The following is a 27053-nucleotide window of genomic DNA, read 5'->3' as shown; positions in this document are numbered from 1 at the left end:
GTGTTTACCTAGAGTGGCTCCGGCCTGACACGCACCCGGGGCAGGGCAGTCTTATCCCTGCCTGCCCTGCCCCCGCGCCACTCCAGGAAGCAGACGGAACCTGCGGGAGAAGAGGCACGGGTGTGTGTGTTGCTGTTGCTTCAGGCACCGCCTCCAGCAGCTCCCATTGGCTGTGGTTCCCTGTTCCCGGCCAATGGGAGATGCTGGGGGCAGTGCCTGAAGCAACAGCAACATACACACGCTGTGCCCCTGCTCTCCACATTCCAGCCACTTCCTGGAGTGGTGCAAGGGCAGGGGGAACAGGCAGACAGGGAGCCTGCCCTGTCACTGGTGCGCGCCGGGCCAGAGCCCGCCCCCCTGAACTCCTCCTGCAGTCAAACCCCCTGCCCCAACCCCCGCCACACCCCTCCTGCACCCCAACGCACTGCCCTGAGCCACCTGCCGCACCCCGACCCCCTGCCGTACCCTGCACCCTAACCTCCCGCTGCACTCCGCACCCCTCCTGCACCCTGATCCCCTGCCCTGACCGCCTGCCTCACCCCTCCTGCACCCCACACCCCAACCCACTGCCCTGAGCCCCCTGCCGCACCCCTCTGGCACCCCAACCCCCTGCCCTGACCCCCTGCCGCACCCCTCATCCCTCCTGCACCCCACACCCCAACTCCCGCCCCTGAGCCCCTGCCACACCCCTCCTGCACCCCCTGGGGGCAGGGAGGGGACGGAGTTGGTGTGGGGATTTCAGGGAAGGGGTTGGAAGGGGTGGGAAGGGGCGGGGCTTCATGGAAGGGGTGGAGTGGGGGTGGGGCCAAGGGCGATGTGAGGGAGGTATCAGTAATGTGGCCTTTGGGCCAATGTACTAGTCCTCATGTGTCCCTTGTGGTCATTTGAGTTTGAGACCCCTGTTCTAAGACCATTCAGGCTGAAGTGGCCCTTACACAGGAAATATTTTGATACAGGGGATGGGGGAATGCATATTCCAAAGATACCGTGACAGCAGCCAGAGTTTGAAAAAATAAACTCCTATTTCTGAGAGCAGGATTTTGAGTTCTTTTTTGGACTCATTAATATTTCCCAAGAAATTGCAGTTATTAACAGGTGGAGAAAAACTTAATTTTGTGATTACCATGGCGCGCGCGCTCTCTTTTATTAACACAGGTGGTTTTTTTTAAAGGAAACATTTGTTTCAGGGGAACGCTGTTTGTTCAAAGAGGAATTATCATTAAACCCCATTGTTTCTGACTGAATAAATGTTACATAAATGTTAGCTGATGTTACTTTATATTTTTCAAGCAAATAATATGCCAATCTGCAATATTTGTAGCAATATTTTTTGTTTTTCCTTATGGCTTATTCTCATGAACTGAAGATGTCTAAAGCACTTCATTAAACGAGTTGGGTTTGGTTTATATGTACTTTGTTAGTCAATACATATATGTTAGGCATAGTGCACATTGCCTTAATATTGTGTTTTATCCAACATGTGGGCAGTTATGTTAACTGAATTATGTCTTTCCCACAATCCTGTTGACATCCATTCATTAATGTCAAGATATATAGCCACAATACCTGCAAAGCTGAAGTCAGCTTTGGCACTGGAAAATGTGAAACATGTCAAAGACAAGATACATTTGTTCTCTGTCCTGGTACAAGTTGAGAGATACATTCACAGGAAACTGGTTTGAGATGTAGTATCCAAAACTAAGAGAGAAGTATACATCATGGTGCCAAAAAAACAAGATAAAAAGCTAATTGATGCTTAGGTGATGTACAGAATGCTTTTACTTAGTAAACTACCATGATACAAATATTAGGTAGGGTTGGAGGCGGGGAGTATATTGTGAGCAACTCTTCTGTGTACGGTGAACTTCATGCTGTGAGAAACAAGCTTCCCTGAAAGATTCTGTAAAGTAATAATTCTTTTCTTTCTGCATTGAACTGCATCGTCTTTAGCTGATAAACTTGTCTAGGCTTCAGTGTTTGGTCTCATGAACATTTTAAATATCAAACCACAAGTGTAGCTAAGCAATTGGCTATATTATAGATAGTAACTTTTCAGTTTACCTATGTATTGATACTAAACATGAAATGAATAAAAATAAAATATTTACAAAAGCCAACACTGGTTAATCATACATATTAATCTACAAAGATTGTGTTTCAGAACTGTAGTGTATTGATTGATTGAGTCTGAATATAGTTTTAATGGAAAGAACCAGCTATTGGTTTGCAAGCCACAATAGTGTTATACATAGCAACTATCCTAGAACTTCACACTCAGCACTTCTTGCTGCCATTGTGCTTTCACAATTAGCTGCTGTTTGATTCACTCTTAGCACTTCTACTTGAAATGCACACTTATCAGTTGTTTTTTTTAAATAACAGGTTTTAGCTGTCTGAGAATCACTTACTTCCCTGAAAAAACTGTTAGGGAATCAGCTTTGGTAGATTGCTATCTGGAAATCAGTGAGTACTTCTAGTAAATGCCTTTAGTTTAGAAATCTGTGTTTCTATGTTTATATTTAAATCTAATCTACTTCAGTGATTTGTACAGCATCTATCTTGTAATATCTGGCCATCAGCTTGGACTTCTTCAGAAGCTGAATTTTTATACTGTTTCCTGGGAATAGTCTTCCAAGATTTTTAGGGAAGGGTAATGATAATTCAAACTTTAGAAGTCTCCTGGTAAGTAGCTTATAATAACTTTGATATAGTTGGCAATATTACAGGTCAGATATCTGAGACTGAAAATTTTAACTAATTTTTCCAAGTTTAGTTACTATTCCAGCTCCCAACCCTGTGCTTATTCCTCTAGGCCCCACAGTCTCTCTGCCCATAAGATGCTGTTTCTTCTTTGTATTGTTTGTTTGCCCAGTTTCAGGTCCAGGTAGCTATCAGTCTCCTTATCTAGTTTTCAATAAGATTAAAGTTGTTACACCTTGTGATACTTTGTGTCCTATTCTTTTTTCAGTAGAATCTAAAGGTGGTACTTCCTGCTGTCATGTTCACCTGCAATGTGCTTCAGAGAAAACTGCAATTCCTTAAGACCTGACCCAAAGCCACTAATATCCAGTGGGGGCTTTCTGTTAAGACTCTCACTGACTTTAATGGGCTTTGGATCAGCAGCTCTGTAGCCAAAGAGGCTGAGTTTTTATATATATGATGGCAATATGTTATTGCCAGAACTTATAACAGTCTTCAAGTATGTAAAAAGTTGCTATAAAGAAGAGGGTGATAAATTATTCTCCTTAACCCGTGAGGACAGGATAAGAAATAATGGGCTCAAATTGCAGCAAGGGAGATTTAGGTCAACATAAGGAAAAACTTCCCAACTGTAAGTGAAATTAAGCACTGGAAGAAATTACCTAGGGAGGTTATAGAATCTCCATCACTGGAGGTTTTAAAAAACAAGTTAGACAAACATCTGTCAGGAATGGTCTAGATAATACTTAGTCCTGCCTCAGTGCAGGGGACTGGACCAGATGACCTACTGAGGTCCCTTCCAGTCCTACATTTCTATGATTATAAGTTCAGAGTTGGCAAATACCATATTTATTTTGAAGAACCCAAGAAAAGTAAAGTACAAGACTGTTTTTGTGTAAGTGGTTGATAATGTGAATTTCTGTTCCTTATAAATTCCCCAGGATATATTTTGTCCCTTAGGACTATGAGGTCATTCAGCTAGAAAGACAGTTAGGTGGAGGTACAATGTGTCTTTACAGCAGTTATGCAAGGATGCAATTTAGTCTACAACTCTCACCCTTACTAGGTGTTACAGAATAAGTTGCTATGCCTGTACTGAGGCAGAACTTTTCTCTCTTTGGTATAATCTTTTATAGGTGTGGAGATGGGATTTTCACAGATCTCTTATTAAGTTGTGGTGTAAGCTTGTTTAGTTTGAAAATTCTTTCTGATCTTTAAATGATATTTCTCCAACTAAACAAACTCTGTTCTTACAGTGTTCAAAATGACAGATTTGAGATATTGACATGATTCTGCATATTTTATATTGTAAAATGTTACAATTTAAAAAAGACATCAGCTCACAACTTCAGGTCCTTGCAGTTTTTGAATGTTAATATTTGAGACTGATTATTGTAAGAACTGGATTTTAAACCATTTTGTTGAGCAAACTAGTAAATAGTGCTATATGTGGGACTGTTCTTCATTAATACTTGGCAAAGTCAACTTGAGTCTGTGAAACCAATAAACTCTTTACTGTATTCTTGGTTTTTTGTGTACCTAATTAGTACCTGGAAAGTATGAGTGAAGTAGTAAAAGTCCCTTCCATCCATTTATATCTGGGCCACAAGAGTATCAGCCCAAATTTGCCTTAGAAATACCATTCTTTTCTTGCTTTTGAAGTTGATCTGCATCTGTATATTGGTTGCCTTTCCTCATCTAGGCAAGCACAAATGTCCCCAGGCTGCATTTATACAAAGTTTAGAAATAAATTAATATAGTAATTAACATTAATTTCTTTAACTGCATCATATTTTCTGAATTTACTATGTAATGCCAACATGTTATAACATGCTGAAATCTGTTCAAGTCGTGAACTAATAAAAATGGGGAAAAATGAATTTTAATGCCTTCTTGGAAACTGAGATTAGTTTTTTCAATTATTTCAAAATGCCTGTTTGGTCACAATTTGCAAAAGGTTGAGAAAATGTGTATTTCATATATTCTAGTAAAACTTTTATTTTTTTTTTTAATTTTTACCTATTTTGCTGATTGAGTTTTTATGTGATCAAGAATGATTTTCCTATTCAGTAACATGCATACCATAGATAGCACTGCCTGCCTGCTACATGTGTGGAGTACAAAGACACATAGAAAAGACATGAGCACTGTGGAATTTACTCATGCATTTATAAGAGAGTTTGTGTTATAAGAATTGTATTTTGTTTTTATTGTGCTAAGAAAACATTTCTCCTAAATCCTTTGATGGGAAGCAGGATATGCATGTCCTGTAAGAAACAGTCTACATTATTAGCAACTATTTTATGTTAAATTCACAACTTCATGTGGAAATAACTCTTAGCGTTTATTTGCAACCAGATATATTTCTGCTGGCAAAACTAGAGTGTCTCTCCAATTTTCTATCTACTATTTTGGGGTGCAAACTTATTGTGTGTGTAAATGTTAAAACAATAATAATGTAAGATCAGATATACATTGAAAGTAATCTTATGAGTTTTAAAAAAACTATTAAATAACTGAAAATGAATTAATTTTCACATTAAAATAAGACAAATAGTTGTTTTACATATTTACATTTAAAAGTTGAACTGATCTGGAGAAACTTGTACTGTAACCTAAGAACTATTTTAATCATTTTAATGGCTGCAATTAATGAAAAATGTGTAGGGCTTTAGTGAAGATAAATATTTATTACAAATGTTTAAACCCTTGTGTGTTTTGTGAATTATTAAAAGTTTTATATTTAACACATACTGTATCACAGTGAGAGAGTTTAAAAAACAAAAACCCAAAACACTTGTAGCACTGCATTTTGCAGGGCTAAATTGCGCAAAATAAGAGTTTAAATGTAACTTTTTTTCCCCCTGGAGCTCAAGCACTGAAAAGTTTTATATTTGATCACTTGAGACAGTGGGGTATGGTTTTGGGTTTTTTTTCAGTCAATGGGTCTGATCATCATCTGAACTGCTTTCAGGGAATATGAACCTCCTCTGTACTCAGCCCAAAAAATCCCATCCTGATATTTGCTTCTGTAATGGCCTCCTCTGTACCACACTCCGTTAAGGTTAGAATGTGCGCAAGCATTGTACCACCAGCCTCCTTTGTGAAAATGGGCACAATTTCCTGTTGGGAGAGAATAAAATAAGTGAAACCTCAGCACTTCAGAGGGGAAATGATAGACCAGGGGTTCTCAAACTTTTTTATGCTATGGACTACATATTAACAGAGTGCTTGTCTTGCTTGCCACTTTGCCACCCATTAGGGATCAGATGGATCACTTCTCCTTCCACTTACAATTCTCTAAACTCCGTTGCAACTACAAACTGCAATTCACAGAAAGCAGCAAAGAATCCTGTGGCACCTTATAGACTAACAGACGTTTTGCAGCATGAGCTTTCGTGGGTGAATACCCACTTTGTCGGATGCAAGTCACTTGCATCCGACGAAGTGGGTATTCACCCACGAAAGCTCATGGTGCAAAATGTCTGTTAGTCTATAAGGTGCCACAGGATTCTTTGCTGCTTTTACAGATCCAGACTAACACGGCTACCCCTCTGATAGTTCACAGAAGATTGCTGGTAATCTGAGGAGAGCTGGCTGGTCACATAGGGCTGGTTCTCCTCTTTGATTTCAGCTGCTTAATTATATTGAAAGAAACTAAGAACATATTAAATACTTTATGTAAGCAATTGTTAAGAATATCCTCTTTAAACTGGTCAGAAGTACTTTGGTGGGAGCAATGTGACTTATGCCTTAAGTTTCAATTTCAGTGATTTGTGGTGAAGTTTACCTTATGAAGAGAGATGGTGGTCAGTCTTCTCTGAAGTTTTAAAAGTAACAATGTTAACAAAGTAATAATTATTTTAAGTCGTCATTTGTAAGATGCTACCTACGTTCAGGGCCAAAACTGGACAATGAGTGGTGCCATAACATGGTATGTTTTTCTATGGGTCATTTTCAGTTTTTAATCAACCAACAATTTTATATTAGTATGAGTTTTTTATCATTAAAGGGGCATCATAAAAAAGAATCATATTTTGTCTGAAAATGTTGTACTTGTTATAGATACAAGTAACATGCAAGGCCCTGATCCCACAAAGACTTATTCATGTATTTAATTTTATTCACCTGTAAATAGTCCCATCATGGGACTACTCAGTGATTCAAGTTAAGCACATGTATAAATCTCTGCAGGATTGGGGCATAACATTGCTGTTAGTGAAACAGATGAGAGAAAATAGTATTCTCTATTTTTTCCATTTTGTTTACTTTTTGTATATTGGTTTCACTGTTTCCCATATATAATCAGTTGGTTTCTCTCTTGCCAAAAGGACCCTTAAAAATATAAGGGGACAGAAAAACTGTTTAAGTTTTTAAAGGTATTTTTTAGAAGGACACAATGTAACATTAGCTGAAATGGGAATTTCTTAACTAGTCAGTTTAAAAATACCCAAGTTAACAATGTCCCTTTGAGAAGTGCAAATAATGCTAGCATCAAAAGCTGCTAATCCATAGAAAAATAGCATTTTCCAGATTGCTAACCAAAAGAGTGCTTAAAGAGACACAATCAATTTGAAATTTAGTCTATTTTAAAAACACTAGTTAAAAGTAGTGTATCTCTGGCAATTTTTTAGTCTTTATAATTGCATTACAGCACATAGCACAGTGAAGCTGTAATCTCTTTATTGGGGTATCTAGGCCCCACTTTAATGCAAATAACATTCCTATTTCAAAAGTGTTTTTCTCCCCATTTCAGTGTAGGAAAACTCACAAAAAAAAGAGACAACTGACTGTGCAGGAGACTCAATAAAGCTGACTTGCAAAATGCACAAAAAAGAGAAATATTTCTTCTCTCTCTGTCTTTTGGTTGTAGCAATATTAGATGTTAACTGGTAATAATAAGTACTATAATATTTTCAGATAGAAGTGTCCCTGTAAGATAATGGCTATGTAAAAATGTGTTTTATTAACATGTATAATTAAAAAGGAAAGAGTCTGATTTTCTCACATGCTGGTAAAAACCCAAGAAGTTTGCTCCTTTGCAGGATTGAACTGGGTCTAATCACAACTAAAATCCCACTAATGCCTCAAAAGAAGGCTTAGATGTGTAGTAAGTTATGTAAAGGCCTACTGGTAACCCTCTGGATCAAGGTTCACCAAGAAAGACAAATGACATGATTTCTGAGAATAACAGCAAAGGTCTTATATGGAATAGAAGAAGCACATAGCTTATTCAGTCATTTTACCCCTACTGAAGTTGACTGAATTAAAATAACTAAGTCCCTAGTTGTGCAACAGGCTCCATGCAGATGCATGGGTCTGCCTACATGGAATAATTTACAGGATTGAGGTCTATGCTGGGATCATTTACAACTGAGTGGATTAACTGACTCATTGCGTATAAGAAAAATTCATCTTCATAAGAGTCTTTAAATTATTCTGGAGCACGAACTGTATTATTTCTTGAAACAGTTATATATGCAAAAGGTGGCTCTGCCAATGGAATCTGTTGCATTGAGCAGCTTTTCCCTATGTATAACCACATTAAAATTCCCTTACCTGTGTATGTATCTCTATCTCTGTCCAGTGTTGTAAATTGTTTTCCATTGTGCCATATCATGGAATCCCCTGCGTTTCCCTGGTAAGTTCCCAGACGCAGCCTATAGAATTCACTTTCAGGCTCCAGGCGAAAACTGCTGTATTCTGCATAGACTTTCTTATTACTCCAATCTTCTAGTTCAATCAGTAGCCTATAATTGTCCTGATTGGTAAGCATGTAAATATTTTCTAGTCCCAGCCAGTACTCTCCATCAACATTTCCAAATCCTTTCTGTACAAAGAAAACCAGAATATGAGGTTAAATCTACTGGCTTTTCTGAATCTATTGAATGAAGACATTTACCAGTAGTAGTAGTAGTATATCCCAGTAGAATATGTGTATCTAAACTAAAAACGCTTAGGCTTTTAAACTTCTGCTCCACCCTTTCAATTAGTTCCTTTGGGCTAGATTCTGTCACCTTTACTCAGTCTAAGTAGTACTCCACTCCATGAGTAGTCTCACTGATCTCAATGGGACTACTGGCAGTGTAATGTATTACTCCACATGAGTGAAGGTGTCAGAATCTGATCCTTTTGTACCTTTGATTCCCATGATGTGCTTTTTGGAACAATATTTTCTGTGGCACAACAAATGTTGTCCATTCAGATCGTATGCGTAACCCATTACATGAAGTACTTTGAGGCACGAAAGATAATTATAGATGAGTAAGCCAATACTCAAGATGCATAACTTTTTTGTACCTTTTACAAGGTAGAATGGCATTTCACTATATATGTAATCAGACAATCCATCTGTGTACTCTAGATTTCAGTTCTAGTAAATTCAGTGAAGACTATTGGTCTTGAATCACAGACTGCTGGTATGATATCTTTTTGCTAATATTTGCAAGCCCATTGTTTCCTTTCCCTAAGAAAATATCCACTTTAATATCAATGTATAAAGTGATTGGAGTTGTAAATAAAATACTCATTGTTTTTCTTTTAAATGTGTGGTATTTAGTAGGATTACAAATTCTTTTCCTCCATAAAACACTCTAAGTGAGAGCTAGTTTGTGGGCCAGTTTTCCCAAAAAAGTTAAGCAACTGAAAAACCAATTGTGTACACCCACTACAAAACTTTCACTTTATACTGAAATGTTCAGAGTTATACTCTTTGAGGCTATTGAAGGTAAATACTTTATTCAGATTGTGTGTAAAAGAAGTTTGGTTTTGTACTTTATTATTTTAATCTCCTTTTTCCTTTTATAAAAGAGATGATAAAATAAAAACCATTTGTTATTTTGTTATCAAGGATACAGCTTTAACAGTCAGATGCCAAGAAATTCAACAGTTAAACTTCTCATAGTAACTTTAATTCACTTCCTCTGCACATTTAAGAGGTAAAATTTACAACATATGACCAGCCATATATGATGATGCCAGTTCACAGACAAGAACATTAGTCTTCGTGGCTTAGCTCCCTTTTAGCTTTTACTTTTTCTGTTTTTATTCGCCTGTTTTTGCTGAGTCTTAGTTCTTAGGTAACTAACTATTTTACTTCTGATTCTTTTTCAATTGTAAATCTTGCAGCAAAATTAACTGCAGTGGAGAAGAATTGCATTGAAAAATGGCATCTTGTGAATACTGATACCAGATTCTAGTGGTTACTGTGCCTACCAAAATGAAGCTGTTACTTTTCTGAATTCTAAAACTTACCTTGTAACTGTCCCAATTCCTGAAGAAATTGACAGATCCATCTGTCCTTTTCTGAATAACTGCCCAGCCTCCAGGGTCCAGACTGTTCTCACACCATAACTGTACTGGTTCATTGCTGTTTTCAGGTTTGATCATATAAATCCCACTGTTGGAATGCCCAGCTTCTTTGGCTTGTTGACAGTCTTTGAAAGGACCTGTTTGAAAAGAACTGCCTTAAGCTCAAGCTTATTTTTTAAAAATGTACACGTGGGACACAAGTTACATATAACATGTAGTTAGTAGTGTATGTACAAAAAGACTTTATTGCAATGCAAGACTTTATTTTAGAGGTGGTAAATATCTGAGAGCCTATTTTATTCTTGCTGTTTCCTGCTAGAAAGTATTTACTTTTAAATTTGCAGTTAAAATGAGAAACTTCCATGGTAAACACTGCAAAACATCCTTTCCAGTTTGTGGTTAATTTTATAAATTTTGCCTATTTTCCCCCACCAACCTTACAAATACATAACTATTTTGTTAAACAGATGGTGCATTTTTTTGACTCTTTACACCTGTTATTTTGGTAACTTTTTTCTTTGTGTATCACAAATTACACCCTGATACTAGATAGGCAAATAATGCAACTTGCATTTCGTAACTACTTTATCCTGTATAGCCTTACTAGACGTCAGATGCTGGCTTACTTCTTCCCTCTAATGCATACATTTGAAATGGTCATAAAGTAAAAAATAAACTAGAATGCATGAATAGCAGCAGAACTAGAATTTAATTAGAAAACTTTTGTCAAATTCTGCAAACCCTAGGACAGAAACCTTTATAAATCTAATGATTTTTTGTACTTCCATTTCTTGACAGTTATATGTGTGCATGGCTGTTGCCAGGATAGCATGCAAGCAGTGGACCGGATATTTTTGAGCAGATAATAGTGTTCATTTATTGAGTTTCAAACCTACAGTTATGTAGAAATGCAGCTGCTGACTGTAGGTCTTGAAAGTTCTCTTCAGGCTCTGAGTACACCTCTACTCCGATGTAACCCGGTCCTCTGGAGCCAAAAAATCTTACCACGCTATAGGTGAGACCGTGTTATATCGAACTTGCTTTGGCCTCCCTGCTCCTTCTCCCCTGACCGCCCCCTCTAGAGACCCCTGTTCCTAATCACCCCCTGGACCCAACCCCCCTGCTCCCTGTCCCCTGACTGCCCCAACCCCTATCTACCCCCTGACAGGCACTCACTGGCAGCGGCAGGAAGCAGAGCAGCCCAGCCCCAGCCCGCTCCACTCCGCGAGCTCCCAGCCACGGCGCTCTGCTTCCTGCCGCTGGTGAGTGTGGGGAGGTTGGGCAAAGGATGCCCCCCGTACTCACCTGCATCGGGAAGTGGAGCGCCCTGGCCCCAGCCGTATCGCTGGGTTGGGGAGAGGTCCCGCGTTCACGGCAACGGTGGAAGCAGAGCAGCCTGGCCCCAGCCTGCTCCACACCACCAGTTCCCAGCCGCGGTGCTCCGCTTCCTGCTGCAGGTGAGTACGGGGATCATCCTTTCCCCAATCTCCCCGCACTCACTGACGGCAGGAAGCGGAGCGCCGCGGCTGGGAGCTGACGTGCTGATCCGCTGGAGCGCTGCTTTACCACGTTGTATGCGAATCAGTATTATATCGGGGTAGTGGTGTACTATATTTACAAAACATGCTCTCCATTTCTGAAAGATGATCTGTGAGCGTTCAGTAGGAAACACTGTCAGCTTGCATTTTGGAGATTCTTGCTATGTTGGTGTGTCCCTCTTAAAAGATTAGAAATCCAGCTATAATTTCTACCTCCACTACATCGTTTCCCTCACGAAAAAATTAATGCTGTTACTACATCACTATTTATATTGATTTTGGACTGGTTTTAGACTATCTTTTAGTCAGCTTTTTCATAACGAACTGGATATGTTCTGATAATGGCTAGCTAGTGATGAATCCCTTAAATTCAACTGATTTGAAAAATCAGTATACTTCAGTCTGTATAAAAGTTTGGTTACTTTTTTGTTGTGTTTATACTATAAATATAAACATATCAATAAATGGTGCAGTTGTCTCCATATAAGTTTATGCTACATCTAAAGTAACCATTATTGGGTACAATTCTGATACTGATTTGAAACAATAAACCTAACCTGCCCAATTAACAATTTAAACAAATACCAATATAAGGATTATCATTTAAAAAAATATTTTAAGTGTTTTTTTCAGTTCTCTTTAGTTACTAAGATGATGGACTAGGTACAATTGTCTTAATTTGATCTCTGCTCTATTTTAGAACAAAAAGATGGATGTGCAATGACTGTCCTTTGGTAACCCACCTTCTAAATTCAGGGAGAATATTCCATGTGTGCGGGCAGTCTGGAAAGAAGCACAATGAAGTTTGTTGATGGAATCCCTTTAATGTTGATTAGTGAAAACCATTTTCACCCTTAACTGCATCATAATGGAGGTTCTTTATCTGTTTCTTTAAAGACTTGTGAGTAGTAGTCTGATATTAGATGTGTAATCAACCAGGATATCCATAGTACTAGTCCACAGCTGTTACAAGGTGATATAAAGCTTGAATCACCATACAGCGTGAAGTTCTAGGCAAATAGAACCATGACTTATTTATTACAGGTCTCTCAGAGATTTCATTCTTTATTAGCAAGTCATTGGGGCCTGTACTTCTCTAGAGTCATGTATTTTAGGAGTCCTGGTTATTAAAAGCTTACCCCCAGTTATACTTGTAACTATCTTAAGTCATGACTTAAGGGTTTAGAGGAGTTTAATAACCTGGTAACAGCTCAGAGTGCTTAGAAACACCACTGGAACATAGGTGGCAATCCTGACTGAGCCCTTTGGCAAATGTTGATGGCACTAACAACTACAAGAAGTGCTATGCGAATTGAGTCATGATTTCTGTAAATTGTTTTGGTTTACTATCAATGTTTGTAACTGACTAGACCTTTTGTCCAAGCTAGTGATGCATATAGACACCAGGTCGTGGCACAGTAAAGGACTTGTACCATTAAAAAGCCCCATTGGCATATCAGCAGCACTTCTAGCTGCTGATAATCCATATTTACTAGTCAGAAACACTGCCAGTGTATTGGCAACATTAAGAAGTTTGCAAGGCACATAGCAACAATGTGTCTAGCTAATTAATGGCACTTTAACATTAAGGAATTTTTACTTTAAAATCTGAAAACCCATGTTTATAAAACTGGGTCTATCAGAATTCTCAGAGACCTAGGTAACTAAACTAGATTTTGAAGTGTAAAGATTGGATTGTTTTTTGAACAAAAAATGGTGCTTACGTGTCAGAGAAGTGTTAATTCCAGTATCTGAAAGATGGCTTGTTTAGGATTTTCTTGAAACTTCCTCAAATTCTCCCTTCCCAGTTTTAATACTCATGAGAAATTTAAAAATGAGTTTTGGAAAGCTGGATGGGTGAAAAATAGGGTTAATAATAGAAACTGTAATAGAAACGAAATTATTGCTACTTCCTTCCCAACATATCCAAAGCTGTCCCTAACTTTCAATAGTTACTTCCAACCTTTGGCCATGCCTTGATAATCTCCCATTTTGAGTACTGTAGCTTTCTTTGCTTGCCTTCAACACCCACTTCATCCCATTCAGTGTATACAAAATGCTGCTGCCAAAGTAATTTCCCTTGCATGCTGCTTTTACCACCTCTGCCACATTTGAGTAATTTTGTTTGCTCTGTATACCGTCCCTTGCCTGTTTTAATTTTTTCTATTCTTTTGTATTTTGTCTGAAGGTGTCCAGTTGGAGTGAAAGTTCCCCAGGGCATGGGGAGCTTTCTGTAAATTGCCTAGCACAATTTGATGCTGTATTAAAAAAACAGTGTGGCTCCATAATAAATGTTGTTCTAAAACAATTTCTTGATTATAAAAGATGTGAAAGCAGAAAAATAGCAGAACTTTATAATGTAGATTGAATTATTGAGAACAGTTGAACTGTCAGGCTGGAAGGAGGTTACTAGTGGAGTTCCTCAGGGATCGGTTTTGGGACCAATCTTATTTAATCTTTTTATTACTGACCTTGGCACAAAAAGTGGGAATGTGCTAATAAAGTTTGCGGATGACACAAAGCTGGGAGGTATTGCTAACACAGAGAAGAACCGGGATGTCATACAGGAAGATCTGGATGACCTTGTAAACTGGAGTAATGGTAATAGGATGAAATTTAATAGTGAAAAGTGCAAGGTCATGCATTTAGGGATTAATAACAAGAATTTTGGTTATAAATTGGGAACATATCAGTTGGAAGTAACAGAGGAAGAGAAGGACCTCGGAGTATTGGTTGATCATAGGATGACTATGAGCCACCGATGTGATATGGCCGTTAAAAAAGCTAATGCGGTTTTAAGATGCATCAGACGAGGTATTTCCAGTAAAGATAAGGAGGTGTTAGTACCATTATACAAGGCACTGGTGAGATGTCATCTGGAATATTGTGTGCAGTTCTGGTCTCCCATGTTTACGAAGGATGAATTCAAACTGGAACAGGTACAGAGAAGGGCTACTAAGATGATCCGAGGAATGGAAAACCTGTCTTATGAAAGGAGACTCAAAGAGCTTGGTTTGTTTAGCCTAACCAAAAGAAGGCTGAGGGGAGATATGATTGCTCTTTATAAATATATCAGAGGGATAAATATCAGGGAAGGAGAGGAATAATTTAAGCTTAGTACCAATGTGGACACAAGAACAAATGGATATAAACTGGACACTAGGAAGCTTAGACTTGAAATTAGATGAAGGTTTCGAACCATTAGAGGAGTGAAGTTCTGGAACAGCCTTCCAAGGGGAGTAGTGGGGGCAAAAGACATATCTGGCTTTAAGACTAAGCTTGATAAGTTTATGGAGGGGATGGTATGATGGGATAGCCTAATTTTGGCAATTAATCTTTGATTATCAGCAGGTAAGTATGCCCAGTGGTCTGTGATGGGATGTTAGATGGGATGGGATCCAAGTTACTACAAAGAATTCTTTCCTGGGTGCTGGCTGGTGAGTCTTGCCCACATGCTCAGGGTTTAACTGATCACCATATTTGGGGTCGGGAAGGAATTTTCCTCCAGGGAAGATTGGCAGAGGCCCTGGAGGTTTTTCGCCTTCGTCTGCAGCATGGGGCATGGACAGCATGGATTCTCTGCATCTTGAGGTCTTCAAAGCACGATTTGAGGACTTCAATAACTCAGACATAGGTTAGGGGTTTGTTACAGGAGTGAGTGGGTAAGGTTCTGTGGCCTGCATTGTGCAGGAGGTCAGACTAGATGATCATAATGGTCCCTTCTGACCTTAAAGTCTATGAGTCCTACTACTGTGGCTGTAATACTATGTTCTGTGCAGAGGAAAGGAATCAAAGGGCTTGGCTACACTTGCAAGTTGCAGCGCTGGTAGAGGCTTTCCAGCGCTGCAATTAGTAACCGTCCACACCTGCAAGGCACATCCAGCGCTGCAACTCCCTGGCTGCAGCGCTGGCTGTACACCTGGTCAGGTTGGGGTGTAGCGATTGCAGCGCTGGTGATCCAGCGCTGCTCATCAAGTGTGGACACACACCAGCGCTTTTATTGGCCTCCAGGGAATAAGGAGATATCCCAGAATGCTTTTAACTAAATTACTATCTTTGTTTTGTTATGCAGCCTCTCTTTGTTTTGTTGTGAACTCCGATCGGAGCTCCGTTGAACTGCTTATCTAAAAAAACAAACACTGATCACAGCAAACAGGAGCTATCTGTACCTGGGTGTGAACGATCAAATGAGAGGCAGGGAGTGAATGTTTGCTTGACAGAGAAACAGCGTTGGATGCAGGCTGTTTGCAATTAAGACAGAAAGGGTTCGCGAACATTTTGTGATTTTTCAATCCAGGAAGGTAACACACAGTGTTGGCTCCAAAAATCCACTCTCTCTATCTTCCCCGCTCCCTGTCACAGTACACCACCCTCCACCCCCCTCTTTTGAAAAGCACGTTGTTGCCACTTGAATGCTGGGATAGCTGCCCATAATGCAGCACTCCCAACAGCGCTGCAAATGTGGCCACACACCAGCGCTGTTCCTGCACAGCTGCATGACCAGCGCTGTAACTCCCAGTGCTGCAACTTTCAAGTGTAGCCAAGCCCAAAGACTCTTATTTCCAGGACCATTAGAGACCAAAGCAGATTGTAGTGCTGTTTTGTCTTGCTGCTAAGCAATGGAAGGTCTCAATAGTCTGTTTACATAGTAGCTTTTGACCATTGCTAAAATTTCAGCTGGCATTAGTCTCACAGGATGCAATTTGTCTAAATTTTGATCCTTAGAATTGTAGACACTGCTGATATAAAATGTTGAAGTGGTAGAAGAGGTTTCAAAGTTATGTTCTAGAATGAAGGAGTGAATAAATCCAACAAATCCTTTAGCTTTGATTAATTATCTTACATCACTTTCTTGGGACAAATAAATCCTTTGATATATCATGGCATAGGAACTATGATCCATTTTTTTGTAGTTGTCATTGGAAATACTGAGACTTGTAACTTGATAAAATAGTTTGCGCTGTGTTGAAGTAAAGAGGTGTTGTTTTTATGCTAATGTAAGGAATAACGTATCAAATACACAGTGTTCCTATTAGGACTTCATCTGTATGGTCGTCCTTGAAGTCTTGTTGGGATAATGATAGTGCCTGAACATAAATTATATCTTCCTTCTTGACAGATTTTTCTCTCTCCACCAAATTCTGTCCAGTTACTAAAGTTAGATGCTGGTGTAACTGAGAACATGGTATGGCCCCTTGTGTCTCACAGTCATAGCTGTTTACTGAAAAACCAAGTTTTAAGCCTACTTACTGTCATTATCATTGAAGACCCGAATACAGAAATTTTCACATCAACAAAATTAACTAAGTTCTAATTACCTATTCTTACTATCGTTGATGTCATAGCCAGAAATAAATGTTTACTATTTCCTCTTGAAAGCCAACCACATAATTTCTTTAACAGCTTTTGATTTTTAAGAATGAAATATTAACATGAACAGAGACCATAGCTTTGGAATTTTGTTAAAAATGTGAGAACAAAGGAGAGCAGATCTATTTCACAAAATGACACCTAGTCTTTTAGCACTTACAACATATGCATTCAAATTTTAAGACCTTGAGAAGAGCATAGGACCCATGTCTTATTTGTTTGCTTGGGTGCTGTTAGTAATGTGCACTTTTTGAGTTCATGTCCTAATTTTTTACTATTACAATACCAAAATTGCATTCTATGTATATGATGATTTAGCAAATCTGATGGTTGATCTCTAGTGCATGACATTTTGACATATGTTAGGTGCTGAAAAAGGAAAATGATGATGGGATATTACTGTTTTCTTAGGATGGAATATAACAAAAAAAAAAAACCCAAACCTGATTCTTGATTTGAGTGGAACAGATGGCTGATGCCCTAATGTGGATTGTCCAGAGACTTTTATTGCTGAGCGATTGCAATTTGTACTTTCATGTCTTTCATAAGTATTTTGGAGACATTAAAGGAGAATCCAAAAATCAAAGAAATAAAAACCAACTAGCTAAAAAATATTATTATAGAACAAAGATGTGTGAGAGGCCATTAATGTTCACTTGTCTTGTATGAAACACTGAAGTACTGATGAGGTATTATCGCTTGTGTGAATAGTGACAACTGTAGTTAAATGTGCCTACACCAGGGGTTGGCAACCTTTCAGAAGTGGTGTGCCGAGTCTTCATTTATTGACTCTAATTTAAGGTTTCGCGTGCCGGTAATACATTTTAATGTTTTTTAGGTCTCTCTCTATAAGTCTATATATTATATAACTAAACTATTATTGTATTGTAAAATAAACAAGGTTTTCAAAATGTTTAAGAAGCTTCTTTTAAAATTAAATTAAAATGTATATCTTACACCGCCAGCCCGCTCAGGCCGCTGCTGGTCTGGGGTTCTGTTTACCTAGGCCAGCAGCGCGCTGAGCGGGGCCTGTGACCCGGCTGGCAAGGGTCCGGCAGCCAGAATCCTAGACCAGCAGCGGGCCATGCGGGGCCAGTGGCTAGGACCCCAGACCACTGCTCAGCCCACTGCTGCTCAGGGGTTCCATCCGCCGGCTCCTGTCAGCCAGGATCCTGGCTGCCAGACCCGCTCACCCTGCTGCCGGTCTGGGGTCCCGGCCCTGCCTACATACAGTGGGTACCTACCTTCTCCCTGGTTCTGGCCCATTCTCTTCCTCTCTCTGCACTGAGCTGAGGATGGGAGTGTAGACCGAGCACAGGGCTGGGGGTGAAGGGTCTGGCCAGCAGCTAGAATGAGGGAGGGAGCTCAGGGTTGGGGTGCATTGGGTTGGGGGGCCTGGGTATGTGAGGGGGAGCAAGAGTCAGGGCAGAGGGCTGGGGGCATGTGAGGGAGGTGCAGGTGTCTGGGTATGTGTGAGGGTGCCAGAGTCAGGGCTGGGGTCGTGGGGGGGGGGATGAAGGAGTCAAGCAGAGGGCTGAGTGTGTGTGAGGGGGTACAGGGTTCAGGGTAGGGGCCTGGTGGGTGTGCGGGGCTGCGGGACTCAGGGCAGAGGGCTGGGTGTGTGTGGGGGGTGTCAGGGCTCAGGGCAGAGGGCTGGGTGTGTGGGTAGGGGGGGTCAGGGCTCAGGACAGAGGGCTGGGTGTGTGTGTAGGGGGGTCAGGGCAGAGACCCCCCCACTCCTGCGGCCCCCAGCTGGCTCACCCACTCGGGGCCCCGCGGCGCACTGCACGAGCGCAACTAGCACCCCCTAGCGAGAGAGTGCCCTCTGGCTGTGTCTGGAGGAGCCGCTCCGGGCGCTGCATGACCCCGCGGTATGCAAGCTCTTCGCCTCAGGGCTCTCTGGCCACCACCGATTCCCGCTCGCCCGCACCTTCTACGCGCTCAGTGCCGCCGGGCCGCGGGGCTCTCCGCTCCTCCCAACTCAGGAACAGCAGGTACCGGTCCCTGGCTGCGGCCGGGTGCCTCCTCCTGGGGACGCTCAGCAGCTGGCACTGCTGCCGCCGCTGGCCTCTCCCGCCTCCAACACCCCTGCGTTGTGCCGCTGGAAGTCGGGAGCAGGTCCCGCAGCGAACCCGCTCCCCCGACGTGCTGCCAATCCACCATGGCCACCTATACCAAAGCGGCCCAGGTGAGTGGGCCCCTCCGCACCCCTGGGCAGGTCTCCTCGCCGGGTAAGGGGACGCGGGAGCCCACAGGCAGACCGCTGAGGTGGCTCCTCTCTTGGGGGGCGCGGGCTCTGCTCCTCACTGGCTATGTGTCCTTGGGACTCCGGCAGGCAGCAGCATGCCGTTAAAAATTGGCTCGCGTGCCATCTTTGGCACGCATGCCATAGGTTGCTGACCCCTGGCCTACACATTTCCATACTAAATACATTTATCATTTGCTCATAACTTTCTCAATTTTTCACCTTTCTCAATTTTTCCAAGTCTGGTCTGTAACTGAAGTGGAGCTTTTTGGTTAGTTGGTTGTTTTTTGTTTTTGGGGGGAATGTGGAGTTTGAGCAAAAATGATTCAACCATTTTTGAGCAGGAGAACAGTAGGGAAAAACACTTCATACTCTTAAAAAAAACCAAGCAAACAAACCTGGAAATAAGGCATAAACTTTTAACCATGAGAGTAATTAATCATTGGAACAATTTGCCAAGAGTCATAATGGATTCTCCATCACTTACAATTTTTAAATCAAGAGTGGGTGTTTGTCTAAAAGATGTGCTCTAGGAATTATTTTGGGAGAGTTCTATGGCCTGTCCTATACAGGAGGTCAGGCTAGATGATGACCGTGTCCCTTCTGGCCTTAGAGAATCTATGAAACTCAATGTTTTGAGGCTTTTATTAAAATCGCACTGACTCCAAAACTCGGGAGTAGACAGTTGAAATTGGGCAGAGAGACTGTTCTTAAGGAGGAAAGATGCTTTTGACATTCCACTGAAAATTGGTTATAATTGGTTATGAGCAGTTAAAGATTGTAGTTTACACATGTGTGGTAGGTTTTAATTACTTTCAACCAACAATAACTTGAAAAAATATTTTCTCTGTATAAATTACACTAAGTATTTAAAATAAGGAAATAAGAGAACTTAATTACTTAAAATACGTTTGTTTTGCACAGACATAAGGATCTTTGTACCCAGACCAAGTTGTGAACTAGGACCAAATGTATTAATTTGTTTTGATAAAGTAGTTGCAAATATAAATATTCAGTTTAATTGCCATTCAGAACAGTTTTATTTTTTATTTTAAATTGTCCTGCATTCAGCTTTCCTCTTCCCTTTAGTAAGATATTTAAAATTAACTGTTGCATGATTTCCTTACATGCTGTGCAGTCCAACTTATTCACTGAGGTTCAGATTCAGAAAGTTACTTAAGCATGTGCCCATCTTAAGAATGAAAGTGGCTGCACTGAAGTTTAAAATTAAACGTTAAGTATATTGCTTAATTGGCACCTGAGTGCCTGACCTGCTCCCATTGAGTTCGAAGGATTCTTCAATGAAGCTTAAATCGCTTCTTATTTTTGTGTTAGGAATTGAGTATACAACTGAGGTTTATTTAAGTAATTTATCGGTGTTCATAATTTTGTGTTTACATATACATCTTGCATTTGTATAGAAAACACTTTTTTCCCCTTTAGGAACTTGTCTTCTGTGAGGTTCATTTCTCTAATATTTTCACCTCAGTGTAAAAAATAGTTTTCCCAATGTGCTATGTATTTTCCTTCCGACCCACAATTACATATACTAATACATGTTTTGTGTAACTGTTTCCTGCAGTTGTAGCTTAGTGACTCATTAGTACTTGAGAAGAACAGTTGTTTCAAATATAATGAGAAAAAAATATGCTATAACATATCCAGAAGACAGTTTTACCTTTCATATGTACAATCTTTTCTTCATTTTAACAACATTTATCTGGTGAGGACAGCCTTATTGGGTTTTGTTAGTCTTATTTGGCAGTCTCCGTTTGTAAATTTTCTGCATCATCTTCTAAACTAACATCCTCCTCTTGCTGTTTTTCATTTTTCCTATTATTTTACAGCCCGTTTCTCTTTTACACTGCTTTATCACATGGTACCTTAATTACAGGAAACAGAGAGAGAACTAGAAATAGCTTTGTAATTTATTGTATACTGGTTTTTATTTTAACTTTTAATCTACATTTTACCAGCTTTGGAACTACTCAATCCTTTTTCTCCCACCTCTGTACAAAATGCACATACTTAAAATTCAAGGACCTCAGTACTAAAAGGAAACGCACAGCAAATGAATCCATTAATGTTAGAATAAGTTGACTGAGATTCCTTTAACTTAGTTTCCAGAAATGTGTAGAGGAAAGAGGAGACTTTTTGATAAATGTTTTACAGAAAACATTTGTTTGTGCTTTTGTTTTTCCTCATATGTACATACCTATCTGTTTATAATTATAAAACTGAGGGAATGGGTATCTGGGGAAACAATAAATTAATATGTACTTTGTTTGAAAGTTTGTTGGGATTTTTTTTTTAAAGAGAATTCTGCTGTTGCTGTCTGACTAGACATTAACATAGCTTTTTTCATATTAGCTGTGTTTCCTTTCTGCCACTTACAGGTGATTAAGTTCTCATGACATCTGGCATTTCAGTTGTACTCTGGGCTAACTTCTCCCCAGATCCCCAAATAGTCCCTCTTTCTATCAACAGCAGGTTGGTTGTAGTGTATGCAGAATAACCAAGGCCTGGTCCACACTAGGACTTTAATTCGAATTTAGCAGCGTTAATTCGAATTAACCGTGCACCCGTCCACACCAGGAAGCCATTTAATTCGACCTAGAGGGCTCTTTAGTTCGAATTCGGTACTCCACTCCGACGAGGGGAGTAGCGCTAAATTCGACATGGCTATGTCGAATTAGGCTAGGTGTGGATGCAAATCGAACTTACTAGCTCCGGGAGCTATCCCACACTGCACCACTCTGTTGACGCTCTGGACAGCAGTCCGAGTCAGATGTTCTGATCAGCCATACAGGAAACGCACCGGGAAAATTTGAATTCCTTTTCCTGTCTGGCCAGTTTGAATCTCATTTCCTGTGTGGACGTCGTGGCGAGCTCAGCAGCACTGGCAGCGATGCAGAGCTCTCCAGCAGAGGAGTCCATGCAATCTCAGAGTAGAAAGAGGGCCCCAGCATGGACTGACCGGGAAGTCTTGGATCTGATCGCTGTGTAGGGCGATGAGTCTGTGCTTTCGGAGCTGCGCTCCAAAAAACGGAATGCAAAGACCTACGAGAAGGTCTCCAAAGCCATGGCACTCAGAGGATACAGCCGGGATGCAACGCAGTGCCGCGTGAAAATCAAGGACCTGAGACAAGGCTACCAAAAAATCAAAGCGGCAAACGGACGCTCCGGAGCCCAGCCCCAGACATGCCGCTTCTACGAGGCACTGCATGCCATTCTCGGTGGGTCTGCCACCACTGCCCCACCAGTGACCGTGGACTCTGAGGATGGGATAGTGTCGAGGGGCAGTTTCTCGGCGATGTTCGCCGATGGGGAAGATGAGGAAGGGTTTGTGGAGGACGAGGCAGGCGACAGCGGTTACAATACTGCTTTCCCCGACAGCCAGGATCTCTTCATCACCCTCACAGAGATCCCCTACCAAGCCTCCCCGGCCGTTAACCCGGACTCCGAATCAGGGGAAGGATCAGTCGGTAAGTGCTATAAACATGTAAACATGTATTTCTTAACAAAACAGGAATAAAAACTATATAAAAAGGTCAATGCATATAGGGATCGAACAAAAATCCTCTTGGGACAGTTCAACGAAGCTCTCTGAGAGGTACTCGAAAAGCCTCCGCAGGAGGTTCCTGGGGAGAGGTGCCTTGTTGGGTGCTCCGTGGAAGCACACTCTTCCGCGCCAGGCCATCAGGAGGTATAATGGGAGCATCGCCTCGACCAGCATGGCAGCATAGGGCCCTGGTCTGTGCAGGGATTCACGCAGCATGCGCTCTCTGTTTCTCCTGGAGACCCGCCTCAGGGTGATCTTGCTCGGCGACTGCTGCATCTAATTAGGGGAATTACTTTAATGTTACTATTGTGAATGCTTGACTTTTCCTTTGCATAACAATGACCGTCGTTTAACAGCCACGTGTTGTAGGCTGCAGAGGAAAAGCATACAGGGATCTTTCCCGGGGACAGCCGCGAGGGGCTGGAACAGGGTCAGACTTTGCTTTCCAGATTGCCTGCAGCAGGAGGGCACTGCTATCCATTAACTGTTAAGCAGCCTTAAGTTTACGGCTTACCAGGCCTGGCTGCTACACGGATTCTGCTGTCCTGCCCCGCTTGTCCGATCTCCAGTGCAAGACCCCAGGCAATGAAAGCGAATGCCGAAAATTCGAACTTGTCCTGAGAGCACATGAGATTAGGTGCCCTGTATGGTCTTGTTCACAGAAACTGAGTAGACTGTGTTCAGTGTTCGCAAACATGTATCTTTGGAAGGAAATCACTTCCTTTTTCCCATCACACAGCTGCGGCTCTTTCCCGAACTGCCCCGGCATCCCCCTCACAGAGGCTGGCGCAGATTAGGCGGCGAAAGAAAAAGACTCGGGACGAGATGTTCGCTGAACTGATGGCCTGCTCCAGAGCCAAGGCGGCCCAGCAGAGCCAGTGGAGGGAGACCCTCTCTCAGCAGCAGCGCTCACACAGCGAACGGGAGGACAGGTGGCGGCAGGAAGACCAGCAGGCGACTCAAACGCTGCTTGGACTAATGAGGGAGCAAACGGACACGCTCCGGCGCCTTGTGGATGTTCTGCAGGACCGCAGGCAGGAGCAGAGAGCCCCCCTGAACTGTATCTGCAACCGCCCTCCCCCGCCACAAAGTCCTGTCCCCCCCTCACCCAAAATCACAAGAAGGAGGGGCGCTAGGGGCCGTGAAAACTGTCACTCCACCCCAGCAGAGCGCTCATGTACCAAACAGCTCTCATTCCCTAAAGTATGAGAATTGCTTGCCTTCCTGGCTCACCCGATCCCAAATCCCAGTTTCATCCCCCAACTGTGTAGTTGAGTATTAAAAATAGTTTGCTGTTCATTACTGTTTCCGTCATGTTTCTTTGCAGAAGACTTTGTGTGAAGGGGGGGGGAGGGGTTTGTTAATTGCATAGGACAGCCACCATTAACAGGGTACAGACATGGGGGCAGGATCAACAGCAGGTCACACACAGAGTGCAGTCACTAGGCACCCGGGTCACTCTGCGAGGTGTCTGCTGCCCCAGGTCAGTCTGGGAGGTGTATGTTGCCCCAGGGTCCGAGCGCCTGGCATCCACAAATGGCAAGGCAGGCTGCCCTTACCATGCCCTTCCACCCTAGCCATGAACCTCTCCGATGCCCTGAGCCCCAGCCAGAGCCATCATCCCCCTGCACCTACTCACCCTTCCCACATACCCCTCACCCCTTCCTGCAAACCCACCCCTTCCTGCACACCCTCTGGTAACCGTCCTCCCCCCCGAGACCGCTGTAGGAGCAGGAGCCTGTCAGTCCTCGAGTGTAGAAGCGGTCTGTACATCACTGCACACCGTATCCACCACAGTCTGCGTCCCTGTTGGAACCCTTGAACGAGAATTCGTTAGTAAAGAAAACTTTGTTAATTAAAAATGTTCCAATAACTTTATTTTTAAACGTCTGTTGGAAGGGGGGAAACCTGGTGAACGGGGTATGTAACCGCTGAAAAAAGTCAATAGTAACTGAAACAGGGGCAGGTTCAACTTCTCTGTAAAGAGACTGGACAGTCATAGGTTACCCTGCTCTCTGAGGAACCTAGCTTTCAAAGCCTCCAATGGCACAGCGCTTCCCGCTGGGCTCTTCTAATCGCACGGGTGTCTGGCTGAGCGTAATCAGCAGCCATGCGATTTGCCTCAACCTCCCATCCCGCCATAAAGGTCTCCCCCTTGCTCTCACAGAGATTGTGGAGCACACAGCAAGCTGCAATAACAATGGGGATATTGGTTTCGCTGAGATCCGAGCGAGTGAGTAAGCTCCTCCATCTCCCCTTGAGACGTCCGAAAGCACACTCCACCACCATTCTGCACTTGCTCAGCCGGTAGTTGAAGAGCTCCTTGTCACTGTCCAGGGCGCCTGTATAGGGCTTCATGAGCCAGGGCATTAGCGGGTAGGCTGGGTCCCCGAGGATCACTGTAGGCATCTCCACATCCCCAACACTTACTTTGTGGTCCGGGAAGAAACTACCTTCCTGCAGGCATCTAAACAGACCAGAGTTCCTGAACACACGCGCGTCATGAACCTTGCCCGGCCACCCGACGTAGATGTTGGTAAAACGTCCCCTATGGTCCACCAGTGCTTGCAGCACCATTGAAAAGTAGCCCTTTCGGTTAATATACTGGCTGGCCTGGTGGGCCGGTCCCAGGATAGGGATTAGTGCCATCTATAGCCCCACCGCAGTTTGGGAATCCCATCGCGGCGAAGCCATCTATGACGACCTGGACGTTTCCCAGGGTCACCACCTTTGAGAGCAGTAGGTCAACGATTGCGTGGGCTACTTGCATCACAGCAACCCCCACGGTAGATTTGCCCATGCCAAAGTGGTTCGCTACTGACCGGTAGCTATCTGGCGTTGCAAGTTTCCAGAGGGCTATGGCCACTCGCTTCTGCACACTCAGGGCTGCTTGCATCCGGGTGTCCTGGCGCTTCAGGGCAGGGGCCAGCAAGTCACACAGTTCAAGGAAAGTGCCCTTACGCATCCTGAAGTTTCGCAGCCACTGTGATTCATCCCAGACCTGCAGCACTATGCGGTCCCACCAGTCCGTGCTTGTTTCCCGGGCCCAGAATCGCCGTCCCATAGCATGAACGTGACCCATTGCCACCATAATCTCCACGGCGCGGCGTACCGTGCTTTGTGAGAGGTCTGTGCCACTCTCACACTTCACGTCCTCACCGCGCTGCCGGAGCCTCTTCGCCCGATTTCTCAGCAGCTGACTTTGGAAGAGGTGTTCGATAAGGTGCGAAGAGTTGACAACGGCCATAAGTGCAGCGATGATCGCAGCGGGCTCCATGCTCGCAGTGCTGTGGCATCCGCACTGTCACTGACCAGAAAAGTGCGCGAACAGAGTTCCCGCCGGCGCTTTCAAGGAGAGAGGGCGGGAGTGACGGTTGAATGATGACAGTTACCCAAAACCACCCTCGACACATTTTTCCCCCAGAAGGCATTGGGGGCTCTACCCAGCATTCCAATGGGAAGCGGGGACTGCGGGAACTGTGGGATAGCTGCCCAGAATGCACCGCTTCCAATGTCGACGCTTGCCCCATTAGTGTGGACTCACAAAGTCGAATTAGTGTCCTTAGTGTGGATACACAAATTCGAATTCATCAGGTCGAATCCACAAATTCGACCTAAGTTAAATCGAACTACTCTTGTAGTGTAGACATACCCCAAGATAAATGTGTGTTTTCACCCTCAGAAACACTGAATGTCCAGCTGAGTCTAAAACCCAATGCAGAACATTATGCTATGTGAGCTCATAAAAGGCAAGGAAAAAGATGGTTACTTGGAAAGCATGGATTAAAAAAAAAGATAATCTAAACTTTCAGGATTGAGCAGAATAAATTGACAGTTTGTGATGCAGTTGGAACTAATTCTATGAAGTATTTTTAATAACCAGCGTGCATAAAAATCAACGATTTTTTAATTTAAATCAGATTTTTGAGGAAAAATATAGTTAAAGATAGTTTTAAATAATATACATTATAGCTCAAAGGTATCTCATCTTGGAATAGGTATTATAAATTCTAATTCTATAGTATGAGACAATATATTCATGTAATGTTTAAGAAAAGATTTGTAAATGAGTTCCAATAGTTCATGGATTAGGGACCCAATCTTTTGGGGTTCCACAGGCTTCTGTATAGATGATTTAGGTTAATCTTTCTATCTACCCAATGGAGCTCAGTGCTCAGTCTAGAAGATACCATCAGAGATGCTTAGTTTTGCAGTTCTCAAACTGTGGATTTGTGTCTCCAGAGGTAACATGCTTGGTAAGAGCAAAAAAAAAGTTTAAATAAATATGTAGAGGTGAGAAATAACAGACCTCAACTCTGTTGTCCTT

The 27053-nt window shown here is 42.3% G+C and overlaps 2 protein-coding genes across 4 annotated transcripts in view; one reads left to right on the top strand and one right to left on the bottom strand.

Annotated features, from left to right (window-relative positions):
- Positions 1-27053, top strand: part of RALGPS2 (Ral GEF with PH domain and SH3 binding motif 2) — a 298932-nt gene that overhangs the window by 155805 nt on the left and 116074 nt on the right. The gene's annotated exons all lie outside the window — the stretch shown is intronic.
- Positions 4972-27053, bottom strand: part of ANGPTL1 (angiopoietin like 1) — a 44840-nt gene continuing 22758 nt past the window's right edge. The window contains exons 3-5 of the mRNA XM_045028275.1: positions 9955-10148; positions 8260-8530; positions 4972-5823 (exon numbers count right to left, since the gene is read on the bottom strand). Coding sequence (XP_044884210.1) covers positions 5636-5823; positions 8260-8530; positions 9955-10148 — 653 coding nt within the window. The 3' untranslated portion in view covers positions 4972-5635. The remainder of the gene's footprint in view (positions 5824-8259; positions 8531-9954; positions 10149-27053) is intronic.

The sequence above is a fragment of the Mauremys mutica genome, chromosome 8, assembly GCF_020497125.1.
Source record: "Mauremys mutica isolate MM-2020 ecotype Southern chromosome 8, ASM2049712v1, whole genome shotgun sequence".
In the NCBI taxonomy this organism is placed as follows: domain Eukaryota; kingdom Metazoa; phylum Chordata; order Testudines; family Geoemydidae; genus Mauremys; species Mauremys mutica.
The sequence above is the reverse complement of the archived record's forward strand: the minus strand, read 5'-3'. Positions and strand labels throughout refer to the sequence as shown.